Below are 27315 nucleotides of genomic sequence, written 5' to 3'. Positions count from 1 at the left end.
GCAGATTTCCTTCCCTGGAGGACATTTTTTTTCACTGAGACTAGCTTTTTATCCAGACTATTATCCCAGTAACATTACCACTGTGCTACTAATCCCCATATGTGGAAATATAGCTCATGTTAATTGCTGCTTGATAATGCTGCTGTGAAGCACCTTGAGGTATTTTATTATGTTAAAGGCACTATACAAATGCAAGTTGTTATTGCTGCTTTTGTTGTAACAGTCCCTGCCATGGTCATGCACCATCCTGGCCTGGAACTATATCGCTGTTCCTTCACTGTCACTGGGTCAAAATCCAGGAACTTCCTTCCTAACAGCACTGTGGGTGCACCTACACCAGATGGACTGCAGTGGTTCAAGAAGGCAGCTCACCACCACCTTCTCAAGGGCGATTAGGGATCAGCAATAAATGCTGGCCTAGCCAGTGACGCTCACATTGTGAGAATGAATTAAATACATGTCATGCATGGTAAACTGTGTTGATGAACTGCAGCACATCAATTGGCATTGTCGAATCGGACAGCCTAAAACCATTGCGCAGAATGGTGTAAAGTCTCAGAATCAACCCTTTAGTGTTATAACCCTCGCCCTGACCCTCTCCCAACTCCCGACCCTCACTCAAACCCTCATCCTGATCCCTGAGCCTCGCCTCCACACTCACCTTGACTTGCACTCTGACTCTCGACCCTCGTCCCGATACTCGTCCTGACCCTCGACTCTTGTCCCACCCCGATCCTTGTCCCAACAACCCCTGACCCTCACACAGACCCTTGTTCCAATCCTCAATCCTTTGCAAATTGACCCCTTGCACTTTGACCTTGGGTGCGAGTACAGTCGATTGAAACAAAGCACTAATCAAATAAATCCTGCTGGGTTTGTTTCCACTTTTGTCCTGGCTGTGTTAAGGCTATTTCACACTTATAGTTCATGCAGTTATTGGTGGATATTTCACAAATCTTGGGCAGGCAGAATGTATAACAAGTTATAACTTTATTGCAGCAAACAGAAAATTTAATTTAAGTGTCTTTAAAAATTGTAATAATTTAAAAATAAGACAAGTTACTGAGTGATACAAAGCACTGTAAAGGCATCTGGGCCCTGTTGAGCCTATCTCAATAATGTCATTATAAAGGATACAGAGTGAAATATACAACTATAAAACATCAGAAAACCGCGGAATCTCAGGCTTATCTCAACTGTTCTAAAAATTTCTCACAAACCACATTTCTTCCCATGTTTAAACTCGTAGGACTGTAGATACATTTCTGCTGACATGTTTTAAGGGGCTTCATGCCCAGTGTTGGCAGAGTTTCCTGGTAGTGTTTGCCAATAGAAGATGTCAGGTTTCAAAAACATCATTGCCCTGTTTGCATGTGAGGGCAGAATTTCAGAATGATACCAAGGCTAAAAGGGTTAAATTACGATTTCAGGTTGGATAGACGAGGCTTGTACTCCCTCGAGTATAGAACATTAAGGGGTGAGCTAACTGAGATGTTTAAGATTATTAAAGGAGTCGATGGGGTAGATAGAGAGAAACTATTTTCCCTAATGGGAGAGTCAAGAATAAGGGAGCATAACCTTAAAATTAGAGCTAGGCTATTCAGGGGTGATGCCAGAAAGCACTTCTTCCCACAAAGGGGGGCGGAAATCTGGAACTCTCTCCATTATAAATGCTGTCGAGGCTAGGGGTTAAGTGAAGATTTCAAAACTGAGATTGATTGTATTTTTTCAGGTAAGGGTATTAAAGGTTATGGCACCCAGGTGGGTAAAAAATGGAGTTAAGATACAGATCAGCCATGATCGAACTGAATGGTGGAACAGGCTTGAGGGGCTGAATGGCCTCCTCCTGTTCCTATGGTCCTTTGCTTCTGATTGTGAGATAATGGACAGATAGCCATTCTGTAATCATTTGCCCCTCCAAGCCGCCATTATTCCAATTGTAAGTATAAATGGCAATTTTGCCCCTCCACATCATCACTCTCACAAGATTACCACCACCAAGAAGACAATGTGATGGTAACACCAGCAGCTCTGATTTCCCCTCCACGCACCATCCAGATGTGGATGTAGGTGACCAAGTCAATCTGCTGGAATTCTCTGCCTAGCACCATCAGGGGAGTAGCACCAGTACGGGGACTGCAGTGCTCCGAGGAGAAGGCCCAGCAGCATCTTCTCCCAGGACAACAAGGGATGGGTGATAGATTCCACATCTCAGGAACAAATAAATACTTGCTGCAGGGGTACCCCACAGAAACCCCTCCCGACACAACATCCCACGAGCTCTGTAACTGGGAGCCTGTGGCCCAACCATGTGAGCATGAAGCTGTTTCTCAATAGCTTCCATCCCTTGCAGGGTTAAAGCAAGAATCAGGAATCATGTCATAAAAAATAAATAGAGGAATTAGCAGATGCAACATTTGAAAATAGTTGAAGGTGTTGGAAAACAATTATACATTTTAACCGGACAACTTCTGTGAGATTGTTCTAATTTTCAGCAAAATCATTCTTTCCATTTTTTGCTTCTTAGGCCACTCCACACAGGGCGGCTCGGTCCCTAGGCTATTCTTGCACAACCTGTTGTAACTGGCTCTATAGTGACATCAGCAGAAACATTTGCATTGCAAGTGATATCCGATCAGGGAAGATGAGAGAAAAGTAGAAAGAGACTTAACAGGAGTCATCCTGACTTTATGCAATTCCATAAAACAGGCAATAACGATTTGACAGCCTGTTTTACATCCCGCCCCATTTTGAAGTCAATGGGGAGAGTGTCAATTCGCTGTCGTCCATTCACAGCTTCACAAAAGTCAAAATCGATTCCTTACTATCACTTAAGTATTAACAACCCTAGTATCAGCTTAATACACTGTTACAGAAGGTCTAACATAATTCAGGAACCAAAAGCTTATACCACACTAATCAATGCTGTACTTTGAAGTTAATGACAGCTTATTGGGATATCTACAAAGATTTTAAAAATTAGCATCAGCTTTTAACTGTGTTGAAATAACTGACTGGAACCAGGGTTAGTGTCCGTGTTTAGTTTAGTTTAGTTTAGTTTAGAGATACAGCACTGAAACAGGCCCTTCGGCCCACCGAGTCTGTGCCGCCCATCAACCACCCACTTATACTAATCCTACACTGATCCCATATTCCTACCACATCCCCACCTGTCCCTATATATTTCCCTACCACCTACCTATACTAGGGGCAATTTATAATGGCCAATTAACCTATCAACCTGCAAGTCTTTGGCATGTGGGAGGAAACCGGAGCACCCGGAGGAAACCCACGCAGACACAGGGAGAACTTGCAAACTCCGCACAGGCAGTACCCAGAATCGAACCCGGGTCCCTGGAGCTGTGAGGCTGCAGTGCTAACCACTGCGCCACTGTGCCGCTGTGTTGGAATGTAGCAAAACGCTGGACCCATTTTCAACATAGTGTTGTACATTAAGAGGATAGGTGGCGAGGATCTGAGGAATTGCAAGGGGCCCCGGGCACCTCATTCGCCAGTGCTGCAGATGGGCCCTAACATCTGTGCGTCACAGTCATTTCACTCCTTCACTTGTATTTCCAATCGGAGAACCATTTTTTACGTATTTCATCCTGCAGGGGAAAAAAAGGCAGAGAATTTCGAGTTGTGTAGAACCAATCGACAAATTGCATTTATACAATGCCTTTAACATACAAAGAATACTCCAGGGGTACTTTAGTGGGGGGGGGGGGGGAGGGAAGGAATGGACCCCAAGCTGTAGAGGAAGAGTTAGGAAAGGTAAACGTAGACCTGACCAAAGAGACATGTTCTTAACAGGCTTTGAAAGACGGAGGGATATGGAGATACCGAAGAGGGTTAGGGTAGGGGGTTCAGGAAGTAGGAGAAGGGCAGCTGGAGACTCTGCCACTGGTGTTGGAATGAAGAGAGGGGAGGATGCACAGAGAGCCAGGGTCAAAGAAATGAAGTGGGAGGGAGGGGTCCTAATGTTGGATGTGGTTAGAGAGGTATGATGGGATGAGACCACAAAGGGACATGGTACCCACCATTTCCCAAAATATGTGGCAGGCGGTATTACCCCCAGATTATTACAGACTTGGACAATTGTCCCTCCATGACCACTATCTGTGACATCCCCCCCCCCTCCCCCTCCCCCACAATACCAGCAGTCCCTTCACTGGACACTTTCCACTTTTCAGCTTTTGTGATGCTGACTTTTCTATTCTTTCTGCACCGATAATCATCAAATCATTGGCCAACTGAGCTACATTTGAGGGCAGTCTGGTCATAACTGACTCCCGCTGAGTTGGATTAGGATTAGCAAATTGTCTCATCATTTTCCCCCCTCTCTCATCTACCCTCACCAGAATTAAAACCCTTGTGCTCAGCGTGGTTAGTCTTCTGGGGCCTCGCCTGCTCTTGGTGTGCGAGTTTGCACAGGATCGTGAAGCCCAATGCACTTACTGATTATTAAATAAACACACTAGTTGGCATCAACTGCATAATATGGAGCTAAAATGGGTTGTCAGGCTGAAACACAGGCTTTTGCGAAACAGGCTTTACATTACTGCAAGAAGGAAATTGCTGCTGTATACATAAGACCGTGGGTTTCTTCTACAATAGCAACTGCTAGGAATTAGAAATCAAAGGCTTGTTCAACAAAGTTATGGCTCGGGACAAACAAGGATAGGAACTGACAGAGCAATGTGACAGTGTCTGGGACAGCAATCTGTTCAATGATCTCAGGATTATAGGACACGCTACAAAGCTTAAATCCAGCAAGAACTAGGCAATGAAAGAAAATGGTATAAGAAGAGATACAACAATTCACTCAATAGGAACTATGTGACTGCTTTCAAGGCCAAATAGTGTGAAGTGGCTTGGAAAAGCCACGATTGGGATTTCTCACTGCAAGTGCCATACATGCGCATTTAGACGCAAGGCTTAATATGCAGTATTCTGTATGAGGTTTTAAGATGCATGCTTTGAGTCCATAATAAATTATTTACTACTGTTGCTTCCTTTGCAAATCTATCAAAAGGATAAAGGTAGGAAGTACCCTAATACCCAGACATGTAAATTCACAACTCCTGTGCTCTGAGTGGGAACCTGTGTTTGGAGACAACACAGTTTTCTTAAACCTGAAGTCTCCTCCAGCACTGCTCCCTATTGGGAGTGCAGGGCCACATTCACAACCTTGTTAAGTTTGAGTTTAATCTTAAGTTTTTTTAATTCATTCACAGGATGTGGATGTCACTGGCAAGGCCAGCATTTGTTGCCCATCCCTAATTGCCCTTGAACTAAGTATCTTGCTAGGCCATTTCAGAGGGTAGTTAAGAGCCAACCACATTGCTGTCACATGTAGGCCAGACCAGGTATGGATGGCAGATTTCCTTCCCTAAAGGACATTAGTGAACCAGATGGGTTTTCACAACAATCCAGTAGTTTCATGGTCACCATTACTGATATTAGTTTTTTAATTCCAGATTGATTTAAATCTAATGCCCCAGATGCCGTGGTGGGTTTTCTCCATGTCATTAGTCTGGGCCTCTGCATCACTGGTTCAGTAATGTAACCACTATGCCACTGTACCCTCTGTGACACTTCTCCAGAGAAATGATGGAAACATTTTCAGTTCTTTGCAATCTATGCTTTTCCTAGGTTTAGTCTGAGTCACTGCTCTCTCTTTTCTCATGATGCTACTTTGCCACTGCTATTTAGGGAGCTCAAAGGCTGAAACCTGCTAGGCAGGGCTGAAGTAGCTAAAGAATACGCTGGATGACCTGGCTCAGAATGACCTTTACCTTGTCTGCAGCCATTGGCTTTACTTGGCAACGTTTTGACAATCCCTCAGGAATCTGTTCATATGTGTTCTCAGGGGCACTCGTGGAGCCTTTCGTGCTCAGGGTGGCTTCGTAAAGTGAATCCTTTGCCAACACTCGCTCATTGAAGTCAACAGGATGAGGAAGCGGTCGAAGATTGGGCAGCAGCTTCTGGCTTGCTTCATACTTCTGTAAAGAGTTGGTGGGTGATGAAGATTTAATTCTCTGATTCAAATTGGGTGACAGTCGAGGTGGAGTCGAGGACGGAGTGGCCATATTCAAATGCTTGGCTTCCGAGGTCTGGCATGATTGTTCAGTTGGAACAGAGATTGTGGCGTAACTGTTTCCTGCAGCAGGCACCACTCCAATCCTCCACTGTTTCAAGTCCACCTCGGTATACACCACATCTGAAGCAGGATTCATCTTTGTCGGTTTGAATGCTTCGTTATATATTGGCTGGGGCTCCATGGCCAGGGAATATATAATAGAACTTGGTTCCGACAAGCCGTGTGATGTCTTCCCTGAAGGCTGCTGTTTTCTGATATCCATTCCCACACTGTAAAGTGGATTAGTCAAATGTTCCTTGACTGTGCGCTCTTCGTTCGATACTGCGGGTAGCGACCTCTCCTTGGATTTAAATTTATTAACTCGCCCGTATTTCACTCCGTCTTGATTCTCTTCCTCAAAGACCAGGCTTGTCCTGACCGGCAAAGGTGGCGCGATGTCAGAGTCCTTCAACACAAGCCAACAGTTTCAATAGATTGATAGGAAATTACCTTTCAGAAACAATAAATACTTCGAAAGACAGACTTGCATTTCTATAGCATCTTTCACAACCTCAGGCGGTCTCAAAGTGCTTCACGGCCAATCAACTACTTTTAAAGTGCAGTCACTCTTGTAATGTAGGAAATCCGGCAGCCAATTTGTGCACAGCAAGCTCCCAAAAACAGCAATGTGATAATGAGCAGATAATCTGTTCTAGTGATGTTGATTCAGGGATAAATATTGGCCAGGACATTGGGTTAACTCCCCTGCTCTTCTTCGTAATAGTGCCATAGGATTTGTTACATCCACCCGAGCAGCCAGATGAGGCCTCATTTTACTGTCTCATCCAGAAGATGGCATCTCCGACAGTGCAGCACACCCTCAGTATACTGCACTGGAGTGTCAGCCCTGGTGTCAAGGCCAATATGCATCACTCAACCAACGCCATTTATGTGGTCATCATCACAGTGTTGCATGTTGTATCTTACTGTGCACAAACTGGCTGCTTCATTACAACAACTTGCATTTATGTAACATAGCAAAACACCCCAAGGCGTTTGAAGACCCCACCTGAGGTGGTGAAAGATGTGATAGAAATGCAAGCTCTTCCTTCATCGAGTTACAGAGTTAATACAGCACAGAAGGAGGCCATTCAGCCCATCCCAGCTCTCTGTAGAGCAATCCAATCAGTCCTATTCCCCTGCTCTATCCCCATAACCCTGCAAGTTTATTTCCCTCAGGCACCCATCCAATTTCCTTTTGAAATCATTGATCACCTGCAAGCTCTACCTTTCTATATTTCACTGGGGGTCTTCCTTTTTTTTAAAAATTCTGTCATGGGATGTGGGTGTCTCTGGCAAGGCCAGCATTTGTTGCCCATCCCTAATTGCCCTTGAACTGAGTGGTTTGCTAGGCCATTTCAGAGTCAACCACATTGCTGTGGGTCTGGAGTCACATGTAGGCCAGACCAGGTAAGGACAGCAGATTTCCTTCCCTAAAGGACATTAGTAAACCAGATGGGTTTTTACAGCAATCAATGATAGTTTCATGGCACCATTACTGAGACTAGCTTTCAATTCCAGATTTTTATTAATTAATTGAATTTAAATTCTACCCGCTGCCATGGTGGGATTTGAACCTGTGTCCCCAGGGCATTACCCCCAGGCCTCTGGAGAACTAGCCCAGTGACAATGCCACTAGGCTACCGTCTGTGACCCTGTGCAGTGTTGGTCTTCAGTGCAGACTGAGAGAGCTGCAGTAAGAGCCAGTCATTAATTAGTGTTAGTAAATTGTTTTTAGAAGTCTGACGATATGTAAATATAATCACATTAAGCACGCTTACAAGATACCCAGTTCAGTTTAATGCAGCCAGAGTATTTCTGGATCGCTGATCTATCTAAACCAGAGTTTGGTGAACACAGGAAGTAAAAGCTGCTCAAAATATCAGCAATCTCCCCTTAATCAGTTGACAGTAAAGCTCTTGAATCGCACAAGTTTCCGGTTTGTGGGATCTTGTTGTTTGCAGGTTGGCCAGCCTCATTGCAATGGTGACTACACTTCAAAAGTGCAGTGGATGGTGGCACAAGTTACTGGTGTCCACCAATATCACTCTGAAACCAATGGATAGACGGTGCCTGTAATCATACAACCATAATCAATTGACTGGCAGGCAGAGACCAACTGCTCCATCGAGCTTGATCCGCACTCATTTTGGACGAAGCATCACTTCCTAGCCCCCCCCACCTCTCCTCACAGCCATGGCTTGTCTCCCCTGAGAGCAGTCTTGCTTTTGCTCAGTATCTCCCCCTGGTGGCAAGGCAAAGATTGCAATGTTAGTGCTTGGGGGAGGAGTGGTGGGGGCTGCAGATGTGAAGCTGCCTCCGACCATTCTCTGAAGCAGCATATAGCTAGGGTCCGCATCTATCCCGCAAATAATCTCTTCACCTCAGGCGTGGGCCAGAGATATTTAGAATGGTAGTGGACCACTTATCCAAAGCGTTTAATCCTAGGCTCTCTCGGCCGGCCTCCCACCTTGTACCTTTTGTAAACGTGAGGTCATCCAACACTCTACTTCCTGTGTCCTAATGCACACCAAGTCCCGTTCACCCATCGCCCCTGTGCTTGCTGACCCTACATCGACTCCTGGTTAAGTAACACCTCGATATTAAAATTCTCATCCTTGTTTTCAAATTCTACCATGGCCTCACCCCTCCCTATCTCTGTAACCTTCCCCAGACCCACAACCCTCCGAGATATCTGCACTCCTCCAATTCTAGCCAGTTGAGCATCCCTGAATTTAATTGCTTCATCATTGGCAGCTGTAACATCAGCTACCTAGGCCCTACGCTCCGGAATTGCCTCTGAAGTAGCCTCGCTACTGTGCTTTGCCCTTTTAGCGCTTCCTAAAACCTAGCTCTTTGACCAAGCTCATATTCCCTAATGTTGCCTTCTGCAACTCGATATCAAATTTTGGTTGGTAACGTTTCTATGTAACACCTAAGGATGTTTTAATACGTTAAAGGCGCCATATAAATGCAAGTTGTTGTTGTAACGGGAGCACACGCTCACCTGGAATTCCCTGTCTTGAGCCTATAACAAGACACTCACCTCACTGTTGGAGGACATGCTTTCTAAAGAGGAGTTCAGCCGCCTGCCATTGAGCACCCTGTTGGCCTTCGGAGGGACGGCCGGTGGTCTCCGGGACCCCTCGTCGAAATGTGAGTGGCCGTGACAAGCTGGCCTCCGGGCCGCGAGGTCTTTGTTCTGCGCCTCTTCCGAGTGTGAGCTGTTTGGTGGGCTGAAGCTAATATGGTCGTACAGGTCGTTCCTGTCATACTGCAACAGAAAATAAAAAGAGACATGTCACATTCAATTTACTCATCAGAAATAGGCCATTCAGCCCAATTGGTCCATGCTGGTCTTTCTGCTCCACACAAGCCTCTTCCCACCTTACCTCATCCCACCCTATCAGCACGTGCTTCTATTCCTTTCTCCCTCATGTGTTCATCCAACTTCCCCTTAAAAGCTATGATATTCTCCTCAACCACTCCTTGTAGGAATGAGTTCCATGTACCAACTACTCTCTGAGTATTAAGTTTCTGCTACTCTTTATTCAATATATTAGTGACGATCCCATATTTATGACTGTTATATCTTGCTTCAAGAAAAGGTTTCAAATCCAGGTGTGTATATCTAAATTCCCATCGACTGTTTATTCTCTAACCAAGCTCAAGTTTACAAACTGAGCAGCTTAAAGGGAAACACAAGACGTTTTTTAAGAAGTACTTTTCGAGAAGTTTACGATGTTGGGAATGAGACTGCGCCCTGTTGAGTGCATCAGAGGGACGAGGGAGAGAATGGGATTTGCGCTGATTGGGGAGGCGGGAAAAAGTCCTCTCGGACTTGACCAAATCAAACTGCTATTTCCAGAGACGTCTCAAGGGATGGAACTGACACTCTTTTTTAATTCTTTAAAACACTTGCACTCCTGAGGCTGAAGATCACATGTACAATGGAGTAATGGGCAAGGGTTTAAGGCTAAAATTTATTTTATAAAATTCTCCTGTGTCTGCCGACTGTTACCTCCTCGGTCGCTCACACACCTCACCCGAGTGGGGCCTGCATTGTCCAGCCGAACCTGAAGGGCTATCATAGTGGAGTTTGACCAATGGTGTCTGTTTTACCCACAGGTGAGACTGCGATCTGGCCATTTGCATCACACGTCAATCACTAAGTTACAGCCATGATTGTTGGTCAGTGCAAGTTTAATAATCAGCTTATGCCAAGGTATACCGAGTAAAATCACCCTGTTCTTACTCCTCTGTGGTGCCTTGCTGGCCATTCTGTTACTACCATAAAGACAAAAAGTTCTTCTATCCGTCTCACACCATGATCTCTGGGCCCATCCCACTCCTTAATCTGCTTTCGCTTGGCCTCCAATCTTCTGATCCTTTCTATCTATTTCACAAGGTCAATACAGATGAGAGAGGCCCTTCAGTCTTAGTTCATCCATTTAGAACAAATGAAGGGACCATCGCTTAAGAAAGGTGAGCAAGAAAGATGAAGAACCGTGCTCCTGGAAATGAAGCAGTTTATCTGTAAAGTGGCAATCCTCTACCTGACTGCAGGACTCAGTGAGAACTTCTCCGAAGGGCTGGATGACCTCCGTCATGTAGTAATGTATCAGTGCTGCAAGATTCTTGTGCGTGTGGCTGCTGCCATCAATCATGTACCTTCCATTCTTCAACTGTTGAATGACAAAGTGACGGCACCGATCAGAGCCCCTGGAGATAAACCAATTAGCAGGTTAGATACGTACATCCCATTCTTACAGGTAATACCCACAAACTGCACCAAAAACCTAACCACAACATTTCCTCCTGTCACACTGATTCAAAGAGCTCAATTGATGAGCACAGATTGATGCCAGATCACATAAGGTATGCTGAAATTCCGGGCCACATTTTGTGGAGGAGGGGCTCCCAGCGCCAGGGTAAAAAGGTGGGGGTTACCCCCTCCTCGGCCTTTTCGGGCCCTCCCTCCAGAGCAATCCTCTGGTGTTTTGAAGCCTGAGTGTCCCGCGCCGGGACCACTGTCCCTTTAAAGATGGAGATCCCGCCTCCAAGAGCTGCCGGCCAATCACAGGGCCAGCAGCTCAGCAGCGCTACCAGGAGTGGTGGCCACTGCCGGTACTGCAGAGGCCTTGGGCCCAGGCCCAGCGCTGGAACCCCAGAACAGGTAAGGCAGGGTCGCCGAGGCTGTTCCTGAAGGCCCTGTTGAGGAGATGTAAGGGGGGGGGAGTAGGTGTGGTCCAGGGCGAGGGGCGGGAGGCCATGGAGTTGTTGGTTTTACCAGCAGGGGTCCTCCGTGGGCCACAGATTGCCCACAGAGGAGGGGCCCTGCCCCCCCACCCCCCACAGCCCACAGGGAGTGCGCCTCGTTTTACAAGGTATCCTCCCTGTGTGGTGGAAGCACCCCTTGCCGCTGGTTAGATCTCAGCGGTGTCGGGAAGAGGCCCTTAATGGGCCACTTAAAGACCTCAATTGGCCTCTGGGCCGGAAGGCCATCGTTGGCCTATTCTGCCCTGGGACAAATTGCTTGGCAATGGGCCTTCTATCCCCCGAACCGCCCACACCATCTGTCGCGATTCTATGGGCCCCCTGCCTCCAACCCTGTCTCAGGGGGGCCCATAAAATCCAGGCCTCCCAGTGCATTAGTAAGAGAGTGCAACACCATCTGAGGTGCTTTCTTTTTTTTAATTCTTTCATGGGATGTGGGCGTCACTGACAAGGCCAGCATTTATTGTCCATCCCTATTTGCCCTTGAGAAGGTGGTGGTGAGCTGCCTTTCTGAACCGCTGCAGTCCATGTGGTGGAGGTACACCCACAGTGCTGTTAGTGGGGAGAGTTCCAGGATTTTGACCCAGCGACAGGGAAGGAACGGTGATATAGTTCCAAGTCAGGATGGTGTGTGACTTGGAGAAGAATTTGCAGGTGGTGGTGCTCCCATGCGTCTGCTGCCCTTGTCCATCTAGGTGGTATAGTTTGTGGATGAGATGTTAAACTGATGCCATGTCTGCCATCTCAGGTGGATCTGAAAGACCCCATGGCACTTTTTCGAAGAAGAGCAGGGCAGTTATCCCAGTGTCCAGGCCAATATTTATCCCTCAGCCAACATCACTAAAACAGAGATTATCTGGTCATTATCACATTGCTGTTTGTGGGAGCTTGCTGTGCGCAATTTGGCTGCTGCATTGCCTACATTACAATAGTGGCTACATTTCAAAAGTATTTCATTGGGATGTTCTGAGGTCGAGCAAGGCGTTATATAAATGCAAATGCTTTCTTTCAGTAAAAGGTATCCGCGGAGAGTTGTACTGACAGGTGGGAGAGCAGACGTTATAAATGCAAATCTCAAACTTATTATCCATTACTGCTCCCATTTCAAGATGTACGTACTTGTATGACAATATGTAGCCGATTGCTCTGTCGCTCAGGCGGATGAGAAAGTGACCAATGTCTCGATCCCTCAGAATACTCTCCGCTTCTCTGTTGAAATATAGAAGGGCAGTAATGATTAGTACGTGGCCTGACATGGTCGGGATGTCTTGTTAGCTGTGGGTGGTGTGCATTGCGGCAAGTTACTACATGGAACGTTACAGACAGCACAAGTCACCTCTGTCAGCCGCTGTTAGCTTTTAAATGGATGAGCCAAGGGAGAACAGTTTAGGGTGGAGATTTGGAAGTTTGATAGGGTAGGGAGGACCCTGGAGGAGACCAGCGCTGACCTGGGGCCACGATGTTGTAGCCTTGGTCACAAACCTGCACTCCTGTCTAGTGAGGCTGTGCGTTGGGAGCACAGTCTGGAAACTCCCTCCTGAAGTGACAGCGTGGCTAATCGGGACTTTGGCCAATTGCGTAGAATGGCCATGATCGCCCGTTATACCCCTCGCTCGATCATTTCCAGTGACTTCAATCAGGACAGATTTAGAGGTAGAAACCAGCTTTGCAGCCAGTTGCATGGGGTTCACCATGACCAGGTTTGGTTAAAATTGCTATTATGTTTCTTTGTTCATTCTGAACCCCAGAATGTAATGGAGTAGAGGTTGGGTTGTGGCCCAGATTACAGTCCCTGCAATGACACTATAATCGGCAACTTAAACCCATGCAATAACAGTGTAATCAGCCAATTACAGTCCCTGCAACAACAGTGCAATCGGCTGATTACAGTCCCTGAAATAACAGTGCAATCGGCTGGTTACAGTCTCTGCAATAGCAGTGCAATCGGCTGATTACAGTCCCTGCAATAGCAGTGCAATCGGCTGATTACAGTCCCTGCAATAGCAGTGCAATCGGCTGATTACAGTCCCTGCAATAGCAGTGCAATTGGCTGATTACAGTCCCTGCAATAACAGTGCAATCGGCTGATTACAGTCCCTACAATAACAGTGCAATCGGCTGATTACAGTCCCTGCAAAAGCAGTGTAATTGCTGGATTACAGTCCCTGCAAAAGCAGTGTATTTGGCTGATTACAGTCCCTGCAATAACAAAGTAATTGGCCGATTACAGTCCCAGTATAAGGAGCAGGTTAGCGGCTCACAGTAATAATTGAACTGCGCTGTCATAAATAGAGTTGTTATGAAACCGCGGGCACTCTGTAGCTATGCCTCTTCCTGTCCACCTGTCTATTGTGGGACACCGACTCACTGGAACGATCTGAGCCGGGAGAACTTACTTCCTGGTAACGAAACCATGGAACCATTCCGGTAACCTGCCATTCTGCAGGATGAGTGCAGCCTGGGTCTCCGTGAACCATTTCAGGGCCATCTCCTTCAGCATTCCCACCGCCATTGCGTCGGAGCCAGCTGGCGAGTTTCGGGATGAACTCATTAATCTCTGTGGCTCTCTCGTCCTTCCAAAGGCGCGACCCTGTAAAGTGTGATCACACCGTCGTCAAGCAGCCTGACATAAGGCGGTTCTTTATTTTATCAGGAGGCATTTGCATATTTTGCCTTTGATCAACATGAGACGTCACTGCCATATCTGTATTTGCAAGAACCCATTAGAATTTCAAATCCACTCCTGTTTGTCATTGATTTGGACTTAAAGCCAATGACTTCATTCTATAGAGGCTTTGCTCAATTCAGCAACTCAAGGGGCATTTTAAGGTCATAAAACAAATGGGATCATTTGTATTGAAAGGAATCTACGGTACAACATTTGAAAAGTACTGAAATAGAGAATGCTGCAAACATTCAGGTCAAGCAGCAACTGCAGAGAGAGAGAGCGAGAGGGAAACAGTTTTTCAAGAGACTGGAAAAATTTAGAGATGTAACAGGTTTTAAGTAAGTTCAGAGGCAGGGAAAGGAAAGAACAAAAAGGGAAGGTCTCTGACAGGGTGGAAGGCAGGAGAGATTAAATGACAAAGGAGACGATGGTGCAAGGCTAAAGGTTTTGATGAAAGGTCCCTGGCCTGGTTATTGCGTGCAATTCGGGGAGTTATAACGCCATTAGGATCCTGAAACTATTTTTACTAGCCTACTGAGCAGGTCTCCCAGCTGCAGGGGCCCTAGCTCAGTCAAGCCGCTGAGGTGAGTCGATAACTGTCCTTCATGGGGCAAAGAGAAGCAAATCCTCCAGGCCCCACTAGGAAAGTCCAGGCCTCGACCCAACTAGGCTCCACCCCACCCGTGCCTGCCTTCACCGAATTTCCTCCACACCCTCAAGATGACCCTGGTTCACCCTCCCCTGAGACGTACCTTGATGCTGGGGGTGGTCTTTAGGCCTTGTGACTTTGGCCAGCCTGAATCCATCCAGTTGCTTCTTTCTACCTGTTTGGAATGGGTCAGCTGGCCAGAGATACAGGCAGGTTAAAATAAACTGGGCCTCAAAGTAATTACATTGGACAGCTTCGACACTCTCCCCACCTGCCTCAGCTACCACCTCCCACGTCCCCGTTTAAAACCATACTCCACCCACACCTTTAAAATCTCACCACTGATAGTAAATAAAAGTATTTACTAATATTTTATCCATCTAGTAGAGAGGAGTTGAGTGTGGAATGTTTCACCCTGAGACGTCTAACCCCGTGACCCGATTCCCACACACGACTCTCAATCAACCTCACTAAAACAGATCATCTGGTCATTATCACATTGCTGTTTGTGGGAGCTTGCTGTGCACAGATTGGCTGCGGCGCTTCCTAAATTATGGCAGTGACTACACTTCTAAAAGTACTTTGTTGGCTGTAGAGCACCTGGGATGTTATGAGGTTGTGACAGGTGCTATATAAATGCAAGTCTTTCTTTCTTTTAAGGCTTGGCAATCAGAGCATCTTCTTGGCATCTTCGGCCTACTCACACTTGTATCCCATATTCGTTGGGGTTTGCCCTGTTCTCAGGCTGTGGGCCTGGGTGTTTTGGCCCTGCTACCCCTTTGGCAGCTTGAGATCTATGCAGGGTTAATCGGAGTAGGGTATAACCCCCACCTCCCCCACACGTATAGGGGCTTGGACCTGCCTGTTTTAGAGGAACTGAAGAACACGGTGACACAGTGTTTCACATTCCTGAAAGGCCTTTTGTGAATAATTAAACCCACTTGTACTTTATATCTTCAGGCACTTTCACAACATTTTGTGAATCGGAATAATGAAGGTAAACGTTGGTACATCACTCTATTGTGCTACAATCTATTGTGCTATGTTGGTGATCGGAACAGAACAGTTTGTCCGTACTATCTAGAACACTCTTGGCACAAGCAACGTATTCAAATATCAGGAGATGCAGTTAAAGATTGTTTTTCTTTTGCCAATAACGCTATTTCCTCATCCACGTGAAGCGATAGAGACACAAGTTGCTTTCTCGGTTGAGGTTCTGCAGTGACCTGTGTTACGGTTCAATTTGTACAAATGCTTGGCAATTATATATTGGCACCATGGCATCAAAGGACAATATAAATTAGCAAAGGCACCTGCTGAGCAACAATTAGGGACAGCTGCCCCACTGATGATCTGGCGTGGAGAGTGTTGCATGGAACAGTCCCATCCAACAGCTTTTTAATCAGATTCGCGGACTCTCAGGTCACCCTGTATGTTCAGCCCCCTCGATGAGTCTGTGCTTCACCTCTTTTCTGGGTGGGAGGGGTTGCAGCCCCTCTTTCATTATGTGGAGGGGCTGCGTTTTAGTCTCACGCTCCTAATCTTTGGCCACTTAGTGTGGAGGGGAGCAGGAAGGTCGCAGGACTGAGCTGGCCATCCATGGGTCTAGCCCACGGGTCAATTGAGGTGACCCTTCCACCCGATCAACAGCCTATTACCCGGCTACATCTGTGCCCACGTGTCCCTGGAGAGGGAGCAGGCAGAGTCCACCAACATACCTCAGGCCTCCCGCGACTGGAGGGACTGGAGTGCATGATCGACACAAGGAGCAACATTTTGGCTTACTTTGTTAAATTTCTTTAAAATTACCTATAATTTACAATTTATTGTTTCTGCCCCTTTAGTAAACAGGCAACACTTATTAACTCATTGATAACAATCATCACCCCAATTGGTATTATTAAAGAGTTGGGGCTGGTTGCCATGCAGCCTGTCATGTAGGCCACAGCCTGTGGAATTACCCCTCACCATTGCTTCGATAGTGCAGAGGGAGTCCTATCGCTGGTGGAGAGGGGTCAGTATGGGTGGTTATCATTTTCTTCATCCTATCAGCTTGGGTCAGATAATCATGGGATTATAGGTGGGTGGGCTGTTCGAGATAGCTCACGAAGGGATCAATTTTCACACCTAGTTTTTCCCTGACATAAGCTAAACCAGGAACCTCATCCCTCCCCCAGGGTGTTTGACCAGCACCGACTGGAATATGCCCCATAGACATTTTTCCTACATGTTTTCTATGAGTGGAGAGCATAGCTGCTCCATAGTAAAGAAAATGAACTCGCACTGAATAATGAGGCCTGCACTCTGTGTCAATGTTTCATCCCTGGGTCAAAGGCTTTCCTTCATCGGACGGGGTATTGAGTACAAGGGTTGGCAGGTCATGTTACAATGTTACAGTTGTATAAGACTTTGGTTCGGCCACATTTGGAATACTGCGTGCAGTTCTGGTCGCCACATTACCAAAAGGATGTAGATGCTTTGGAGAGGGTGCAGAGGAGGTTCACCAGGATGTTGCCCGGTATGGAGGGTGCTAGCTATGAAGAGAGGTTGAGTAGATTAGGATTATTTTCATTAGAAAGACGGAGGTTGAGGGGGGACCTGATTGAGGTGTACAAAATCATGAGAAGTATAGACAGGGTGGATAGCAAGAAGCTTTGTCCCCAGAGTGGGGGATTCAATTACTAGGGGTCACGAGTTCAAAGTGAGAGGGGAAAAGTTTAGGGGGGATACGCGTGGAAGGTTCTTTACGCAGAGGGTGTTGGGTGCCTGGAACGCGTTACCAGCGGAGGTGGTAGACGCGGGCACGATAGCGTCTTTTAAGATGTATCTAGACAGATACATGAATGGGCAGGAAGCAAAGAGATACAGACCCTTAGAAAATAGGCGACATGTTTAGATAGAGGATCTGGATCGGCGCAGGCTTGGAGGGCCGAAGGGCCTGTTCCTGTGCTGTAATTTTCTTTGTTCTTTGTTCTAAGGGTGGGGGGGGGGGGTGTGGGGACAGTCCTGTGGATTCAAGATCCTCGATCCAGAAGGGTTGGGGACATGGCAGAATTCGAAATGTGCATCTCAAGTCACAGCCACTGCAGAGGTGCTAATGGGCCCAGTGTGGATGCTACAGGGTTTCTTTTGAAAAGAACCATCTTGGAGTCTGTCACATGCGAAGATGGACAATAATTGCCTCAGTATCTCTTCTCATTCTTCTCTATTCAAGAAGTCACCTTCTCGCAGGACTAAAATAAATCAAATTTGGCCCCTGCATGCTCTGAGATCGATAGATTTTGGCAGGTAAGAGTATTAAGGAACATGAAACCAAGGTGGGTGAGTGGAGCAACGATACAGATCAACCAGGATCAAATGGTAGGACAGATTCAATGGGCAGAATGGCCTCCACCTGTTCTTAAGTAACTCACACTCACGCAGCGGTAACAGCAACTTTTTCTGTACTGGTGTGACGTGCCGTTATCAAACGGGGACAGCATTTAGCAATATGCAAATAAGCCAAAACAAGTTGGAAAAATTAATTGCTTTGGTGGTTTTCCTTTCTTGAAAGCTACAATTATTCAAATGATTTGTGCTCGGAGGAACAAGCCTGACATCATCTGAAGATGACGAAAGGTTTTTTTCCCCCTAAAATACCTCAGACTGACGCAAGACAAATTTAAGTATTGTCAGAGATCAGAGGCCTACCAGAGCTCAATCCTTCACTGAGATACAAAACAACACATTGGGAGTGAGTTTAACTAAACCTATTTCGTACCATCTCATGAGAACAGCCGCACTCAGAGAGGTTCTATTTTCAGTGTCAGCTTATTCCCGTAAGTGTGTTTCTGGTTTTTGCACAAATGACGCTGAAAGGTTGAACTGTTTATCCTCACTGCATTATAGAATGCTTTACCTCGGTTGCACAAGTCAAAGTGTATCTTTACTGTGATGCTTTTGAGAGAAAGACTTGCATTTGCTACGGCGTCTCCCATGACCTCCCAAAGCGCTTCCAGCCGATGATGTACCTTTATGTAGTCACTGTTGTAATGTAGGAAACACAGTGGCTGATTTGCACATAGCAAGATCCCACAAACAGCTACGTGATCAGATCTGAAGAAGGGTCTCTGGCCTGAAACGTTAACTCTGCTTCTCTCTGCACAGATGCTGCCAGACCTGCTGAGTATTTCCAGCACTTTCTTGTTTTTATTTCAGATTTCCAGCATCTGCAGTATTTTGCTTTTATATACCTGTTTCAGTGATGTTGGTTGAGGGAGAAATGTTGGCCACAGCTCCCCTGCTCTTCTTCCAGTAGGATCTTTTCCATCCACCTGAGGGGCTCATTGGAAAGACAGCACCCCTGACAGTGCAGTACTCCCTCGGTACTGCACTGGAGTGTCAGCCTGGATTTTACCACAAGTCTCTAGAGTGGGACTCGAACACATAGCCTCCTGAGTCAGGGTTGAGAGTGAGCCTTGGCTGACACTATGTGCTCATGAGTCATGTTGTGATGAAACAGAGCAGTCAATGGAGTAGATTTAAATCTTATTTCATGAACACTCATGGTCCTTGATAGATTTATAACAGTCCCCAGGCAACTAGACACTGCGGTGGTTATTCTGGACAGTGACAAAGGAACCTTTGCCAATCTCAACCATTCATATGTGGAATTAGCCTGGAGCTGACAAATACTCTGACTCCTGTCCTCACATCCTACCATCCTCAACTGCTCTGTCTGCTAACCCACTGCATTACCCCATAACAAGAAAGGTTCCCTACCGAACAATTTCAAGTCAATTGCACCCCATTCCCCAATGTCTATTCAATATTAAACATTGCCACATCTTTCTTTTATTGACATTAGCTTTTTCTGTGCAATTGACACCTATCTACTGATGAACTGGGGGAATTCCAGTCCACTTTCAGTACATCTTATCAATTTCAGAGCAAAACCCTCCAAAAGGATGTCTGGCAAATTGATTAAACGGCTTTACATTAATTTGTGGGTAATGAAAGTGGCAATGCTCCCAAAATGGTACATGCAGTCAAACAAATCACTTTTTGCCCCTCTTCCTGTAGCTTAGTGGTTAGCACTATTGCCTCAGAATCAGAAGGTTCTGCGTTTAGTCCCACTCCAGACACAGGAGCAAATAACCTAGGCTGATGTTCCAATGCAGTGCCAAGGGAGTACTGCACTGTCAGAAGTGCCGCCTTTCAGATGAGACATTAAACTGAGGCCGCTGTCTTCCTATACATTTAAAAGATCCCACAGCACTATGCTAAGAAGAGGAGAGAAGATCCTCCCACAGGAGGTATAATAGGAGGCCCTCCAGTACTGAAAAATCACAAGCTGCCCTTTCAGGTAAGTAAGAGAGAGGGTGCCTCAAAATGGAGGCATCCTCTCTCCACCTTTAAACCTCAAATTAAAAAATGGCCTCAGCAGCCATGCCACCATTGTGGAGGGGGATCTCCTCTCTCCACAGGGCGACCTGCAGCTGCAGCTCAACCCAGGCAGTCGGGAATGCCTCTCAGCCTGCCTGGAATGTTGGCCCCCTGGCCTGCCCCTGGGAGGCTGCCTCCAGGCTGCTGGCCTGCTCCCTGACACCTCCGCTGCCCTGGAGGCCAAGTGGAATATTCTAGTCATCCTCTGACTGTAGGCCTTAATAGCCTGTAACAAGCTGAACTGGCCAGTTGCTGCTTGCGGGCATGTAGCCCCCCCCCCCCACCCAATATCCCACCTCTGGAAAAATGGCCCGAGAGTGAGAATGGAGCCAGGGAACCTGCACGTCAGCCAGCGGTGAGAAATTCTGCACCCATCCGCCTGCGTGCCCATCCCCAACGAGGCCTAAATATTAAGACCATGGACTGTGTGAAGACAGGGTCATGCTCCGCTGAAACATACCCACATGGTTAAATAGCCTGCGCAGACTCACACTGAAATAATAGTCACTTGAGAAAAAGTACCTAAGGTCGAGCGACAGGAGTGGGATATTACCCTGGCAGGATGCGGAGAGAAATGGAGGAAAAATGGCATGAAGAAATGAAAGCTATAAAAGTTATAAAACTATAAAAGTTTCTCTGCACCGATCCGATTTCCTCTGATGGTGGCAGGGTGGGGGATTCAGAACAAGGGGACATAACCATTCGGGGGAATGTCGGGAAGCACTAAATACTGTTGAGGCTGTTGGGAGTGGGTGGGGGGGGGTGGAGTGGGGGTCAATTGAAAATTTCAGCATTGAGATGGATGGACTTTTGTTAGTTGAGGGTGTTAGGATTACAGAACCAAAGCGGGTAGATGGAGTTAAGATCCAGATCAGCTGTGATCTAATTGAATGGAGGAACAAAACCTAATTATTAAACTCGCTGGAGCAAAGTGGTGATAATTTACATAGCTACAGAAACAGTTCACATACAGTGCTGTTTTTTTGCACAAGACTTTGTATTTTATCATCAGGTAAATGTCAGCCTGACTATTTGACTAGGCAGTCGCTCACCCACAACAGAAGCTAAAGATAGCAAACAATGAAGACGGAAAGGTGCGTGGGCATTATGTAAATCCATGAACATGAAACAGAGGTAACAGTGCACCTGAACGTGTCAGATTGGTAGCTGCTAAAGGTTCCAGTTTGGACTCACAGGAGATCACGAGGTGCTTTCCAGAGGATAGAGTAAAAGGAACTGAAAAGCCTGAGAGGAGATTCAATCAAAGCTTTTAAAATCACCAAGAGTCTGGCTGGAGTGAGAAGGGAAAGACTGTTTTCTCTGGTTAGGGAGTCAGTGACAAGAAAGTAGGAAAGAAGTCAGGAGCAATGTCCTTGCACAGCGAGCTTTATTACAGGGAATAGTTGAGCGAGAGAGAGACCATTGCATCTTTTAAAGGAAGATTCTGCATTGTGAAGCAGGTGAAGGCAATGGCTAGACAACAGGGCACTACGAGTTATCTTGGGTGGGTCTAGTAAAGAGCCGGCAGGCAGAAAGGGGCTGAATGGCCTCCTTCTGAGCTGCAAACCTCAACAGCTGCTGTATTGTTGATAATAAATGCCAACTTCCTTCAGAAGGTTAAACAAACATGAAATCTTGTACTCTATAGTGTCTTTGTGCAGCTTTGCAGACAGCCTGGAGGCTTTTTATAGTTCTGCACAGTGTTAGAGCAGTGTAATACTGTGACGTTACCGACCTTAAACTGTGGAAAGTTGAGGTAAGGCCTGATCCCTTTAGACTTGGAGAAGTTATGACTCCGTTTGCCCTGAGACGCCGAGTGATGGGGTAATGCGAAGCTCAAAGGTGAAGGTTGCAACAAAGGTCGACGGTACCACGCATTGTCTGAGAGGGAAGAATTGTACACATTAGTTCACCAGCACTGAGTGTGTAAAGCCACAACTGTACAGAAAGTGCAGTCATTTGTCCTACTCGATAGGCTTTCCCTGCTGACACACAACTTTCACCTTCTCTTCAGCCCAACAGCATGCAAGCAGTCGATCTCTTTTATTTTGACAAGACCTTTAGTCATTTTCCCTTGGTTTGTTTCTCTGCCAAGTTGTTATTCTTTAATATCTATTACTTTATTTTCCAACCACGAAGTCTTCATCGTCACCATCAGACTGCCAGCAGACCCCAACAGAGCCCAGCAGACCTGTAAACCCTAACAGAACCCAGCACACCTGTAAACCCTAACAAAACCCAGCAGACCTGTAAACCCCAACAAAACCCAGCAGACCTGTAAACCCTAAGAGAACCCAGCACACCTGTAAACCCTAACAAAACCCAGCAGACCTGTAAACCCCAACAGAGCCCAGCAGACCTGTAAACCCTAAGAGAACCCAGCACATCTGTAACCCTAACAGAACCCAGCACACCTGTAAAACCTAACAGAACCTAGCAGCCGCCCCCCCCAACAGAATCCAGCAGACTTGTCAACCCGAACAAAACCCAGCTGATGAGCAGACTAAATTGAACTCAATTTAGTTTGCTGGGTTCTGCTGGGGTCTGCTGGACACTTAGGAAATTCAATAAGATGAGACTAAATTTCACTAAGAAAATCAAGCTGTAGGAAATACTTTAAACTATTTCTTTTTCAAGTCCCCCCCCCCCCCCCCATTCAAACATTTTGATTTCTGCACCTTCTCACTAATTTATTTGATTGATCTGTGTGCATGAGATGAGATTTGGAGCAACACTCCAATACTGGAGCCCGTGTTCCTATACAGCCCCTAGAGCCTCTTCCAGCATTCAATTAGATCAAGGCTGATCAGTATTTTAGCTCCTGCCTTAGTTCCATAACCCTTAACACCCATCCTAACAAAAATCGAACCATTTCAGTTTTGAAATTTTCAATTGACAACACCCCTCCCCAGCCTCGACAGCTTTTTGAGGGAGAGAGTTCCAGACTTCTCCTCCCCTTTGTGTGAAGAAGTGTTTCCTGACATCTCCCCTGATCAGCCGAGCTCTAATTTTAAGGTCACGGCCCCTTGGTCTGGACTCCCTCCATCAGAGGAAATAGTTTTTATTTACTCTGTCAAATCCTTTAATCATCTTAGAACTCCTTGATTGATGACCACTTAATCATTGATACTTAAGGGAATGCAAATTCTATTCAACTTGTCCTCATCATTTAACCCTTTTAGCCCCGGGATTGTTCTGGAGAAATTAGTGCTGTTCTCCCTTGTAAGGTGGAATAGATGTTTTGCATATTTCAGGTTAGATCTCTGGTCCTCTCAAACTGTGAGACAGCATCCTGAACCATGGTAACAGTTAACAGGCAAACCCAAGATGAAAACCAGTGTCACTTTAGCGAAATGCACCAACCCCATTCAATTTGTCAAACCACTCTGCAGAAAAGCAGCTCTTTGCAGGTTTTGGGTGCAAACACTGGGAGAGGGAGGGTGGGACAGAGATTTCCTCTCTCAGTTCATGGATAACTGCATCATCAAACCATTTGAATGTTTGTGTGTAACTCAGTGGAAATCTGTCACTCCTCCTCTGCATATATAACTGACGCATTTAGGATTTTACTACCCTCTAGTGAGCAAAGGGATTATTACCCTGCTAATAATGACCAGAGTCGTAAACCTACAAACGAAACCAGAGGTCATTTAGGGACAGGACGATGTCATTCTGCTCCTCAAGCCTGTTCTGTCTTGGACGGCGGATCTGATCCTCAACTCCAGGGGACTAGCTGAGTTGCTCTGGCGGACAGCCGGCATGTACATGACGGATCGAATGGCCTCTTTCTGTGCTGTACCCATTCTATGATTTATCCATATCCCTCGAAACGCTTACCTAACAAAAATCTATAGACCTCAGTTTTCAAAACTCCAGTTGTCCCCCAGCCTTTTGGGAAAAGAGTTCCAGATTTCCACAATGCTTTCTGTGGAAAAAGTGCCCCTGAACAGCTCAGCTCTAATTTTAAGATTACTCCCCCTTGTTCTCGATTCCCTCACCAGAGGAAATAGTTTCTCTGTATCTACCCTATCAAATCCTTTAATCATCTTATACACCTCAGTCAGCTCACCAATCAACCTTCTAAACTCAGGGAATACAACCCAAGGTTATACAGCCTGTCCTTGTAATTTAACCCTTTAGTGCTTTCTGGTTAACATGTGCTGTACCCCCTCTAACCCAAAAGATCCTTCACAACAGAACAAAGACTAAAAATCAAGCCTTTGCCTGGGACAAGCATTTATTTTTACGTGTTCCTCAATAGACGTCACTAGCAAATGAGAATTAAGAAAGAAGGGTGAATTTATGTAAAATGCCCTCACTGTGTCCTAAACTACTTCCGTTCGATCAGTCACTGCTTTGTGGACAATTTAGGGCAGTTTTGTACCATGATTCAACATAGTCACTGGATTAAGACTGACACAGCATTTCACATAAAATGCAGAGAGAGAAAAGGCCTTCATCACATCAGCCTACACAGGCTTCAAATCACGACCCCAGAGGTGAAAGGGTAATTTGTTAAATCACTGCAGTATCTATTTTGATTCCCTGAGCAAGTCAATTACAATTGAACCTTAAACAAACAGACATCTTGGTCTAACTCTCCATCTGAGTGGATTGTGGCCGGACTATAAATCTACCATCATGAGCGAAATGGATACACGGGATATGATGCCAGGGAGAAACATAGCAGAGCAAGTCATGTGCTCAACATTTCCCGTATTCAATTGCTAAAGTCTGGATCAGTGCTAGTTCATGACTCAGTCAGAAGCCGTCCCGCCACATCATCCTGACAGAAGGAAGATGTCCCAGTGGCACAGAACATAAGAGCATGAGAAATAGGAGCGGGAGTAGGCCATTCAAGCCTGCTTCACCAATCAGTAAGGTCGTGGCTTCACTTCTACATCAACCCCACTTTCCTGATCTATTCCCATATTCCCTCGACTCCCTTAGTGCCCAAGAATCTATCGCTGTTAGTACGTTAGGGCGCCGAGTGCTCGGTCACTATGGGATGTGACGCAGTCTCTTTGCGATAATTAGAGCAAAACACCAAGGTCCCGAGCTCAGTCCGTGCTGATACAGAGAGTAAGCAGTTTCCCAATGGGAGAGGCAGCCTCATTCCTCAACCTTCCCGAGTGCTTCCTCGATCCACCTTTAGACTGGCACTGCCAGGGTCCTGCAAACCAGTAACCCACCCACTATCTCAGTTTTCAGGGGAGAAAGGGACCAGGGTAGATGGAGGGTAATTACCTTCAAATAACTGGGGTGTCTCCACCACAAGAAATTACAACTATGTAGAAAAGTATCCAAGAAGGTCCATCTGTCCCCGAATGATCTGATTCTTTAACCTAGTCTTCAACGCTGGGTTATCCTACACATCGGCGAGAAGCTTCGAGCAATGGCTATGCTGAACACTTACTGCAAACGTTTTATAGAAAACCACCTCCATTAATCCTCTGCTTGCCCTACATTTTACTAATCGCAATGAGTGAGCTGTGAGTCACCTCAAGATCCAGGAGCTTTTAGCTTCAGCAGCGAGATTTCCAATTTTGTGGCTGTATCGTGCTTTATAAATGTAGCAACTTCCACTTCGCGTACAGCACACCATTTGGCCCATCGTGTCTGTGCTGGCTCTTTGAAAGAGCTATCCCACTGGCCTCACTTCCCCCAGCACCCGCCACTCTTTCCCCCATAGCCCAGCACATTTTTCCCCTTTAGGTATTTATCCAATTGCCTTTTGAAAGTTGCTGTTAAATCTGCTCTTTCAAGCAGCACATTCCAGATCAAAACAACTCACTATATTAAAAAAAAAACCCTTCTCATCTCCCCTTGGCTTCTTTTGCCAATAATCTAATTAGTTCCATTTCAGCCTGCCTTTCTCACAGCCCTGCAAATGGTTCCTTTTACAATAAAATATCCAATTCCCATTTGAAAAATATGAAATCCAAACGTAAAGTTCACTTCAACAATGGAAATGGTACCACTTGTTATGGTGTAAAATGTAGCATTAGTTCAGTCTTGGCAACTGACAAGAAAAGAGCAGAGAGATGCCGAACAGCACGAGTTAAAAGTTTGTACGTACCTTGGCTGGCCCAGTATTGCACTAACTTACAGCTGGCTTTCATTGATACTGAAATATATAACTGCACTAATTCCCAAGGCGAGTCTGAAGAAACTACTGAGCTCTCCAGAAGGTTGCTGGCATGTTTTATGTTACATCCGTCAGCAACAGTCGTTCTTTCCACCGTCAGGGAAACCAGCAAAGGGCTCATGGCGCCCGAGGTTACAAACCACACATTTTAGTGTGACACTGATAAAAACACACAGCTGGTAGGAAAAAAGGACTTTCTCCAGCTCGTAGTTTCCTGCCACTAAATGGAAACGACAAGGTAACTGACACAAACTGCCTGTAATTAACGTGGTAACTAGCGACAGTATTATGATGCAAAAGCGAAATATTGCGGATGCTGGAAATCTGAAATAAAAACAGAAAGTGCTGGAAATACTCAGCAGGTCTGGCAGCATCTGTGCAGAGACAAACAGAGTTAACGTTTCAGGTTAATTCTGACGAAATATCATCAACCTGAACCGTTAACTGTTTCCCTCTCCACAGATGCTGCCAGACCAAATGGTATTAACATACTTCATACATAGAATTATGTAGAGTTACAACACAGAAACAGTCCATTTGACCCAACTGGTCTATCCTGGACTTTATTTTTTTTTTATTTGTTCATGGGATGTAATCGGATTGCCCATCCCTAATTGCCCTTGAGAAGGAGGTGGTGAGTCACCTTCTTGAACCGCTGCAGTCCTTGGGGTGTAGGTACACCCACAGTGCTGTTAGGAAGGGAGTTCCAGGATTTTGACCCAGTCACAGTGAAGGAACAGCGATATAGTTCCAAGTCAGGTGGTGGTGGAACTTGCAGGTGGTGGTGTTCCCATGCATCTGCTGCCCTTGTCCTTCTAGGTGGTAGAGGTCACGGGTTTGGAAGGTGCTGTCGAAGGAGGCTTGGCAAGTTGCTGCAGTGCAACTTGTAGTTGACACACACTGTGCACTGGTGATGGAAGGAGTGAATGATTAGTCTTGCTGTGCAGAAATTGGCTGCCGTATCCCCTACATTGTAACAGTGGCTATCCTTCAGAAGTACTTCATTG

The 27315-nt window shown here is 46.1% G+C and overlaps 1 protein-coding gene across 2 annotated transcripts; it reads right to left on the bottom strand.

Moving 5' to 3' along the window:
• Positions 1-998: 998 nt before the first annotated feature.
• Positions 999-26648, bottom strand: LOC137350592 (SH2 domain-containing protein 7-like). 2 transcript variants are annotated; one of them, XM_068015288.1, is made up of 8 exons: positions 26240-26648; positions 21896-22041; positions 13816-14009; positions 12539-12628; positions 10699-10864; positions 9189-9416; positions 5799-6548; positions 999-3608 (listed from the first exon to the last, which is right to left on the bottom strand). In XM_068015288.1, the coding sequence occupies exons 1-8, from the start codon at positions 26427-26429 to the stop codon at positions 3564-3566; spliced, it is 1809 nt and encodes a 602-aa protein (XP_067871389.1). In that variant the 5' UTR covers positions 26430-26648; the 3' UTR covers positions 999-3563. The 2 variants fall into 2 exon arrangements, with proteins under 2 accessions (XP_067871389.1, XP_067871390.1); XM_068015289.1 differs by lacking the exons at positions 21896-22041; positions 26240-26648 and adding an exon at positions 14840-14911.
• Between the last annotated feature and the right edge of the window lie 667 nt (positions 26649-27315).

Source organism: Heterodontus francisci, chromosome 35, assembly GCF_036365525.1.
Source record: "Heterodontus francisci isolate sHetFra1 chromosome 35, sHetFra1.hap1, whole genome shotgun sequence".
Lineage (NCBI taxonomy): Eukaryota > Metazoa > Chordata > Chondrichthyes > Heterodontiformes > Heterodontidae > Heterodontus > Heterodontus francisci.
Note: the sequence above shows the minus strand (reverse complement) of the source record. Positions and strands in the feature narration are given on the sequence as shown.

Coding starts and splice junctions, on each gene's coding strand:
- LOC137350592 (XM_068015288.1), bottom strand. CDS start 26,429: ATGAGCCCTTTGCTGGTTTCCCTGACGGTGGAAAGAACGACTGTTGCT. Junction 14,010..21,895: donor TCAACTTTCCACAGTTTAAG/GTCGGTAACGTC, acceptor CACACTTTACAG/GGTCGCGCCTTTGGAAGGAC. Junction 9,417..10,698: donor TCACTGAGTCCTGCAGTCAG/GTAGAGGATTGC, acceptor TTTCTGTTGCAG/TATGACAGGAACGACCTGTA.